The following is a 10,378-nucleotide window of genomic DNA, read 5'->3' on the forward strand; positions in this document are numbered from 1 at the left end:
GGAGACAACTGTACTTAAACAACAATAAAAAATGATAAAAAATACATTTTTATAAAAGCTTCAATTAACAAAATCATAAAGTTTAAGACTCCCAGAACTATGTTGCTCCTAGGTAAATTATAAAGATGTTTTGGAGGAAGGAAGTGCTCAGAAAGTGTAATCTGTTACATACAGCATACAAAGACATGAGGTTTACATGGGATATGTGCATGAAGAAATTTTGTAACACTGGAAGACACTACACATAATGTTATTTTTTAAAGGAGTAAAGATTATAGACATTCATCTTCCTTTGTTTCTTATACTCAGATAGAAGTAGCTTTTATTCCCAAAAGAAAACAATGATTTTCTATGTTCCTGTGTCCCCAGCCACTTCTCCCCTTCCTGCTGACACCAGTGCTGTGATCTGAGGTTTCTGTATGCCTCCTCCTGTCACTCATCTCACTGTGCCTCCGTGAAAGCACAGAAATACATCGCTGCATCCTCCAGTCGGGAGTCTGAGATCCTGAGGCCAATGTGTTTGCTTTCTTTCTGGAAGTTCACAGAGAAGCGATCATTTGTTGCATTTTGTTCCTTATAAGCTTCTTGGTGGATAATGAAAATAATCTCCCCACTGGGAGGCTGTTTGTACCAGAACAAATAATAATTCCTGCTACTAGCTTCATATGTGCAGGCCAGGGTCACAGTCTCTGTCTCCTGCACAGACATTTCTGGTTGAGGCTGAGTGACTGTCTGGGCCATGCTGGATCCTGTGGGAAGGAAGACAGAAAGGACTGACTGCACTGGGTGGAACACCAAACAGACAGAGCAGGCAGGCTCACAGCTGGTTCCCATCCCCATCTGCCTTTCTGTTCTTGACCCAAACCTCAGGTAGAACCTGTCAGCTCACATAGCTGGGCTCTGTGAGGCATTCAGGTCCTGTGCTGTTAATCTCCTCTTGCTTCTGAGCCCCATTGGAAAACATTGTAAATAAAGACCTACACCTTCCTTACCCAGACAGGCAGAGACCATGGCTGCCCACAGCAAGGCAGCAGGTGTCATGCTGAGAGCTCTCCTGCAGAGTGAGAAGTCTGTGTTCTGGTCTGCTCTGGGTGCTTCTCTGTGCTGGTGACAGGAAACAGTGTCACAGGTGGGAGGGTGACTGTGTCTCAGTGAGGAGTTTTCCCAACACTTTCTGGTCTTTCAGAAAATACACCCTTGATTATAATGTTATTTCTTTTTTTATTGTTGTTCAAGTACACTTGTCTCCATTTTCCACCCACCATTCCCCATACCCCAGTAATCCCCACCTACCACCCTTGATTATAATTTTAATTGAAAGTAAATAATGTTTTCTAAGTCCTTTTCTTCTAGAATAAAACTACAGGCTAAAGAGCTGGCAAATTAATTTGTGACAAGACCTAATCTTGGAGAGGAGTTGGGACCTACAATGTTGAGCAGAAGTGGCAGGGTTTCATTTGCAACAATGGAAAACTCTAAGTTTTCTTTCCTTTTTCAAATAAGTATGACATAGCAACTATGATATATGTGAATAATTAATTATGAATAATAGGAAGACACTTATTTAATTTATGTGTTCAATTTTTATATTTTTATAATTCCTTAAAATAACGAAAAAAGATTTTTTATGACTTGAAAAGAACACTGACTAGAGCAGAAGCTGTTCACCTCATCTCCAATGGGGCCTATTTTCCTTCAGACACTTAAAGAAAATTAGTCCTTGTTGGTGCTATCTCAGAAAACTGAAGTAACTACTCCAAGAGTTCTCATCAGCATTAAATTACCTCAAATGACTCATTAAGAGTGCTTCATATCTCATTCCATTTTAAGAAAATATTGTGAATAAAAAACATTTTTAAAATACTGTGATTCATTAGAAGTTTGAATTTCCAGAGGGACTGACAGAGATGCTTAATTCCAGAGTTGAATTCTAAGTCATACAGATGGGGTCCTGTTACATCAGGTAATGTCTCAGCCCCATGGTTCTCTGTGACACAGTGGTTAAGGCCTTAGCATCTCCACTCAGGTGTGCAGGGAGTAGTGAGAGTTGGGACCAGCTCTGAATGAGGCTGCTAGTATGTCTTGTGTCCCAAAATCCAGTTTGATAGCAATGGAAGAAGAGGCAACAGAATTTCTTCTAGATCATCTCCATTCTTGTCCTATGGTTTGAATTCCTATATCTTTGTTTTGGATCTCTGAAAGTCAGTTCCAATATGAGGATCTGTGTAAGCAGTTTGTGTGCAAGTGATTCTATCAAATGAAGGTAGGAAGTGAATGAGGGAAGGGAAGGAAGCCAATGCAAGGTGTTGTCATCAACCAGTTATTACTGTGGGTAATTGGAGCTTAACCCAGCCGGGTAGGTCTGGGATTCAGGATAGCATGCCCTCTGGAGTTTCCCCAAGTGAGGTGTGAAGGAGGTGGAACAATCCATGAACTCACTGTCCACTGTTGACTGAGACTGCTTTAGGAACTCAGCACCATCTTGAAGAACAGTTCCCCACCTGCTCCTGCTTCAGTGGGCTTTTGTTGTTATTCCACATTCTGTTAGACTAGTGGTTGGTGGATAACAGTCTATGCAGTAGGGTCAGTATGTCCAATGTTCATGTGCCCACTGTTCCACCTCTATGTTACAAAGTGGGTCTGTTGATGCAGAGGGATGGGAAATCCTTTGATGATGAGTCAGACACTCTGAGCCTTCAGGTTGTGCTGCTGTGTGTGTCCCTGTGGGAGGGAAGGCAAACTCACGCCCAGAGGTATGTATTAACCATCCCCCCAAAAAGATTTCTCTCGCCTCCAGTGTGGAAGTGGCCCAATGTAATTTACTTGTCAAAAAGTGGCTGGGGATCTCCTTGAGGAGGAATTCCATATTGAAGTCTGAGTGTGATATCTACTGCTGACAGGCTGACTCCTTGGCAGCAGAATTAGCCACATCCAACTTAGAGAAAAGTATTGTTGTGGACTTATGGAGAAGGTCTATTCCATCACCATGGCTAATCTGTTCATGGGTCTATTGTTCAAGCACTGAAGTGGACAGAGGCTGGTGACATCCACTGGACAGATTGTCCTGCTCACGTGGTTGTTCAGTGCTTCCTCTGCAGGCAATGGTCTCCAGTGGAAATGGATGTAAGATATAAGGATCCCAAGAACATGTGCCCATGCACAATTTCCCTTCATTTCATGGTCACCATGAATGTGACTCATCCTCCTCCCACCCCAGCTGCTCAGGGTTCTGACCTTAGAAAAGACAGGATACTGGGCCTTTTCAAATACTCACTGCTGATAACCTCTGGTCATACCCCTTTGACTCTTCTCCAGTAGTCTTTTCCCTCTCTTAAGGAGAAACCAGAACAGCTATCATATTGTGCTCACTTTTCATGGTGTCCTTTATACAATTTACACCAGTTATCCTCAGGTTTTATTATTTGTCCTACTATGTCAGTCTTTTCAGAATGCCAAAATATATGATATTTTCTTTCATTACTGAAGTGATGGTCATATCTTTTAAGATACTGTATTTCAATGTATTTTTAAAAGTCTGCCAGAGAGCTCAATGGCAAAATTTTTACTCTGTTCTCTCTTTATTCTTTTCAGTGCTTTCTCCTTTGTTATATTAAACCTCAGCCTTTTATACCAGTTTTAACAGAGTAAGAACTTCACACTGAGAAACAAAATATATCAGATGGTATTTGACAACATTATCTATCCTCTACATGTGCATATGGTTTCAAATAAAAATATTTGATATTATGCTATAAAAAGCCTCTCACTTTTCCCTTTGTTTAGACCAAAAGTACAGTCAGTGTCCTGGAGCCCTTATAGGGGGCAGTGCAGGGCTCTGCAGGGTTTAGGTGCAGGTGCAGGGGCAGGTGCCGCACTGTGTGCTTGCTGCACACAGGAACGTGGTGGAGTCAGGGAGCAGGGAATCCCTCACATGCAGAGAAAAGTGCTGGCCTTCGTGTCAAGCCTGGCTGTGAGTTTTCTGCTGATCCTCTCCTTCACATTTGATCGCATTTGTATCAGGTTGCTGAGGCCTTCCCCAGGATCCTGCCTAAACCACTGGAAGAAATCGAAATTGCGATCTGTGTAACTACAGTTCAGTGTGAAGCTCTCTCCTTCCTGGACTTTCAGGAAAGCTGGGCTCTGTTCCACCTGTGCTTGTTGGTCTGCCCCTGTTCAGGAGAGTGAAGAGGTTTTCGTGCATAAGGAACTGCTTTTTGTTCCCCTTGGCTGTTTTATATTCCTTAGAATAAAGCCCAGATTGTCCCTGGAATCCTGGTATATTTCATCAGCAGAGGGGTCCCATTTATCTTGCTTGGCCCTTCCCACCCCCTCTCACTCCCCTCTCACTCCCCCTCACTCACAGGTTAGCTGCACACACAGGAGCATCAGTGAAGCTCCCAGGGGAATCTCCATTCTTGCTTCTTTCTGGAGCCTCTGAGGATTCAGTTAGGAGGCTTGGAACTGGCCAAGTTCAGTGGGCTCTGATCTCTGCTCCAGATTCTTCTGCTCCTTTTTGTGTGGACACCCCTTGTGATCTTCATTCTCTTGTCACAACCAATCAAAACTCATTTGTCACATCAAAGCCATCATTGAAAATACTCTTTGTGGCTTCTCCTGTTGAGAGTTCTAGCTTCCAGCCAGCTTCTTCTGTCAATGGAAACACTGCCCCCATGTGGTCTGAACATTTTATTAATTTTTTTTTCCATTTCTCCCTTAGCACAGAGTAACTCATTCTGTTCAAATAAAGGAAATTAGAACATACAGAGAGGGAGAAAAAGAAAACAGAAAGATAGTCTTACAAGTGTGTCTGGGGATGACTGCCTGAATATTCTTAGTGCCTGGTGCTCCCTTCTCACTCTCCTCACCTTCACGTGGGACCTCTGTGCGGGTCCTTTGCCTGAATGACTCTGTGCTGCATTCTGAGGGGCATAAATAAAAGGTTTGGAGAAGAACTGAGTGTTTCTGGTTAGCGTCTACAGTGCTTTGTTAAATTTCTCAACCTGAACAGTTTTAAATTAGTTAAAAGGGTTAGACCTTTCCCATATTCTGTCTAAATATGTAAAGAAGGGAAATATAATAGAAAAGATATTTTCATCTTTGACAGATCAAGCTTGTGTCAGCTAACTCTGAGAATGCTAATGCTTTTGCAAATATCTGAGTCTTTCTTATGTCAAGATGTGGACACCAGTGCCAAACCTGGTAATTTCTCATATTTTACATATTAGATATCTGAAACCCTGTTTTATGGTCTCCTATATTTTCAACAACGATTAGGGACTCAAGAGAATTGGAGATTAAGGAAGAAAGTTCTCTTCTATTCTTGGCATCCAGTTCTCACATTGATGACTTTGGGTACCTATGTAACCACATTTTCTCAGCTACATTTCCTGGATAACTTGGCCCTAGCAAGTCTATTGCCATTCTTCCCTCCCTTCATTTCTTACTGTGGGCCTGAGGTAAGGGGCTGAGAGTCTGTGATGAGGAAAGAGCTGTGATCTTCTTTCCTGTTAATTGTGTATGCCTGCCTTCCATTCTTCTTCATACATGAAGTGATGTAAAATAGGGAGGCTGCTCCTTCTAGCTTTGCCCCTGGAGCCCAGTGTAATTGAAGCTCAGACTGGAGTCAGCACCCTCTCAGAGGTGCAGGCCTGAGATGGACTGTGCTCTACCTTCTCTGTCCTCTCATTGCTGCTTAAGAGAAAAGAGCAGGCATATGGGGCAGTCGCCAGAGCAGCTGGTTGTTTGCAAATTACTACACTTTCCTGGGTATATAATTGTTCTTTTTCTGAGCCCTAAGAGTGTCAAATCACATCAAGTCTGGCACTGCAGAGACACCAACAAACCTTCTAGGTGTCCTAAGATTTTTTCACTACTGATGGGACATTTAAGAAAGTTTTCAAAGAAAAGAATTTTAGTCTGAAAAGAGAAGAAATAGTTGTTCCAGTTGTTTGGTAAGTGTAACATTTACATGAGAGTTTCCCCTGGAACTGTCTTCTCCTTTGTCTCAGATGTGGTGATGTTAACATTCCAGATTGTTACCGGGAAGAGTGTACCTAGTGAGAGGTGATTGACAATTTTCCCAGACAATGACAGACACAGGTTGTAGCAGGTCAACAATAAACGTGGAACATCTACTATGCAATGCTTATTCACCTTAACCCTTTGGGATGTTTAATAAAATGTACAAAATTGAATATGCTAATAATAAAGTTGAGGAGAATAGAAATACACGTATAAAGTTAGCTAACTCTTGGGGGCAGTGCATGATAAACATCAGCACTACTAAAAAGAGAAGCAAAGTATAGGAGCAAAGTATTTGCACTTAAGAGTAAGTAGCTTTCCCTGGCCAGCTGGCTCAGTTGATTGTAGCATCGTCCTGTACACCAAAGTGTCATGGGTTCAGTCCCCACTGGTGGCACATATGGGAAGCAACTGTTCCATATTTCTCACATTGATGCTTCTCTTTCTCTTTCTCTCTCCCTGCCTCCCCTTTCTTCTTTCCCTTAAATCAACAAACATATCCTTGTGTAAAGAAGAAAATAATAAATATTATTATTTTATTTTTAAAAAAGAGTAGTAGCTTAATAAATGGCATTTAAAATGGTATTTAAAAAAGTAGTAGCTTAATAAATGGCATGAGAGTTACCAAGAAAAATCATAGGATCAATTCCACTGATGCAGAAACATTATGTAGCAAAATACAACATATTCATGTTAAAAACACCAAAAAAGAAGTTAATAACTAATTCCTTAACATAAGAATGTAGATGCTATATCCCCAATTCAGCACCTAGTTATGGGGAAATGTTAGAAGCTTTCCTATTAAATTTAGGAGAAAACTGTGATGTCCAATACTTTTAGCCCTATCTAACTAACACTGTGTTGAGGTGACTAGATAATGTTGTAAGCCAAGAGAAAATAGTGAGTAGTATAAGAATTGAAAGAGAGTTAAAATATCATTTGCATGTTTGCAGATGAAATGACTACCTATCAGAAAAACCAAAAAAAAAAAAAAAAAAAGAAGAAGGAAAATCACTACTGAAATACAGGTTATAACATAAAACACAATTTTTTAAAAATGTATCATTCATATTAAAAAAACAAAAAATAGTGAAAAATCTGAAAGAAAATAGCACTTTTGTTGTTAAATTTTTATTTTTATTGATTTTTAGAGAGAGAAAGGAAGAGAGAGGAGGAGAACCATCGATTTGATGTTCCATTTAATTTGAGGGGTTGAAACCACAACGTGGACATATCAGGATGACAGTCGAAATAACAGGGCTGCTCAGCCCAGTCTGAAAGTAGCATATTTTCCATTCCATGAAGGGTGTGTGTGTGTGCGTGTGTGAAATAGAAAGAGAGATAGAGAAAAGAAAGAAAATTCTTAATTGCAAATTAAAACTAAGCAGACAGGTCAATTCAATGGAATAGTAAATAAAAAATTAGACCAAATTGGGTATGGACATTTAGGGTATAATAAAGACAGCATCACATCCCATCAGAGGGACTTCTCAGTAAGTATGTTGTACTAACATGTATCTTTTCTAGATTACGGTGACAAATGTGATTATGATAGCATCTCATTTTAGACACATAGTTTTCATGTACAGGTTCCTGTGTTCATGAGTTCTTTATAGTTCTTCCTGTACTCTTCAATGCTTCCTATGGGTTATGCAAGCAAAGATAAATCTAAAGGAATTCAAGTGTGTGTGTGTGTGTGTGTGTGTGTGTGTGTGTATGGTCTGCTTGTGATCCAGATGTAATGCTGCTTTTTCTGTCTTATTTCTCTTCCAACCTTTTCCCTTGCCCTCAGAAGTTGGGAAGGCAGGTGGGAAAGAGTAAGGGACTCTCCACTCACTCTCTCCCAGGCTGAGTAGCCTTGTCTCCTTGGTTGTTGAGACTGCTCTTCCTGTATGTGAACAGCTCCATGGTGTGGAGAAGAGGTTCTTGCCCCTTTTTCCTGGTTCTTATCTCTGTCTAGAAAGGGTGGCAGGTATCTCATGATAGTGGTTTCTTCAGGGGCTACAGTGCACTCACCTGCATTTTCCTGGAAGGAGTGACCAGCCCCAGGGGCAAGCCCTTCCTCACCAAACCCACACTTGGACACTTCACAGCCTGTTGCTATGAGGGACTTTGCTGCATCTCTTGGAGGGATCTTGTGGGCCCTCTTGAGAACAGGTGCAGTATGAGGCAAGTTGGTGCAGGCAAGGACCTTGTGGCACCTCTTGGAGACAGGTATAGGTTCAGGCAAGCTGGTTCAGAAACTGGACAGTCTCATAACTCACAGGAAATTCACGGAGTTTGAGTAAAAAAGTAGGAAAGTAATCTAGTGCACCTTCTTTTAGGTCTGCTGTCTTTCTCCTGTTTATATATTTGCCATAGGAACCTCACATTCTCTGCCAGATCTCAACTAGTGAAGTGGATGGATCCTGGACTGGGTGCCTCCAGTCATATAGACAGGAGTTGGGTGGACTCACTTATATACCTTCCTTGTGCACCAGGCTTGCCTATCCCCCCAAAGGTTACTTCTTTATGCTCCCAGTCTCCCCTCTAATATCTTTTATTACCATCAGTCAAACTGGTTTGGCCTCTCACACCAAGTAGAATGGCCAAGAATTTCTCTTTTTGAGTTGGAACTGGAGAATTTAATGCCTGTTCTTACCAACATCCAGTTCTGCTGTGATTCTTACACTTTCTGTAAAGCTTGGAAGCAGGGAAAGTTCAATAAGGACACATACCATTTGGCTACACAAATATGACAAAGGCATTGAAAGAGTGGGAAGAAGCTTCCATGTACAAAGATAATTTCCAGAAGGTTGAAAGATTTTATTATAAAAATCAAAATGATAAATGATAAAGTGAAATCAAAATGGCTAAAAATCTAGGAATGTTTTTATATATTTGGATGGTGGGAAATATTCTTTAGCAAGGCTGGTTCAAAACCTTGGGGTTTTCTGGGTGAACTCTGAACCTGGCCCCCTATGTGGAGAGGGAGAGGCTGAAGAAAGAGGCAGACCTCTCCTGATTGGTGGCAGGTCTCATAAGTGAGGGCACTTACCTTGACGCTTGTCTTTGGTGGCCTCTAGACAAGTCAGTCTCCACCCACTACCCTCAGAAGCCTTGAAAGTTTATATAAAAGCCTTAACTGGGTCCAGTTACAGATTCAGTCCACATGTTCTCAAAAACATGGTTCTCCCTTCAAAACCAGTGAGGATGAAGGTAAAGGGAAAGTCACACGTATTACTAGGAGGAGTGTGACATGAATGTTTACATGAAAGTAATTAAAAATGTCTGTTAAAAATAAAGATAGAGATATCCTTTGATTCAATAATTGAGCTTTCAGAAATCTACCCCCCAAATATAAACTGTGTTAGATAACGTATAGTTATTTATTGCAGTAATAGTTTTAAACTGACAAAACTGTGTCAGTGAGACATTATTTAAAATAAATGAGTTAGAATAACATGTATGGACCCATAAGGATGCTTATGATTATTTAATGTGAAGAATACAAGTTTTACACATATGTATATACACGCCTACAGACATCAGTAAAAACAAAGCACTAAGCATATAAACCAGCCAACCACTGTGTATATGTCTGTATGTTGTCTGTATTTATTTGAGCAGAGAGAATGATGAGAACGACACTCACTAGGTTATTAATTGTTTATCTCATAAGGGTGAGAGAGAGTGAGTGAGTGAAGATTAACATTTGCCTTATTTTTTCATACTTAAGCATTTAATTTTTTGAACTTTTAGTGAAACTCTTTTATTATTGTATTTTTTCATTTATTCCCCTTATGCCCCCCACCCTGGAAGTCACCACACTGCTGTCCATGTCCATGAGTCCTTTTTCCTTTTGCCTCAATCTTCCAACTCATAACCCAACCCCCAGAGTTGTCGGCGGACTTTTAATCTGTGAGTCTGTCTGTATTTTGCTTATTAGTTCAGTTTGTTCATTTGATTCCACATGTGAGTGAACTCATATGGTATTTGTCTTTCTCTGACTGGCTTATTTCACTTAGCATAATGTGCTCCAGGTCCATCCATACTGTTGCAAAGGGTAAAATTTTCTTGTTTTTATTGCCAAGTAGTATTCCATTGTGTAATGTTCCATGTATCTTTGTATTGCTTCATTTATTACAATCAGTAGTATTGCTTTTACAATTTGAATATATCAGAAGTTTAAAGAAAAAAATAAAAATAATTAGATTAAGAGAAAAGACTGTTTTAAGGAAATCTGCTAAGTTTAAGGGTGAGAGTTACTTTTAGGCCTGTGGGCTGAAAACGTTCAGTGTCTGTAGTTGGAGATGGCTTTTCCTTCCACATGGTTGCCCGTTTCCTTTCCCTGCTTCAGTCAAGCTGCCCCCAGTTT

At 40.5% G+C, this 10,378-nt stretch overlaps 1 gene segment (V, D, J or C); it reads right to left on the minus strand.

Annotated features, from left to right (window-relative positions):
- Positions 1-441: 441 nt before the first annotated feature.
- LOC118498191 lies at positions 442-1,183 on the minus strand. The segment is given in 2 exon segments: positions 442-749; positions 993-1,183. Coding segments are annotated over 2 exon segments (357 nt in total).
- Positions 1,184-10,378: the final 9,195 nt, after the last annotated feature.

This window comes from Phyllostomus discolor, chromosome 1, assembly GCF_004126475.2.
Source record: "Phyllostomus discolor isolate MPI-MPIP mPhyDis1 chromosome 1, mPhyDis1.pri.v3, whole genome shotgun sequence".
Classification (NCBI taxonomy): Eukaryota; Metazoa; Chordata; class Mammalia; order Chiroptera; family Phyllostomidae; genus Phyllostomus; species Phyllostomus discolor.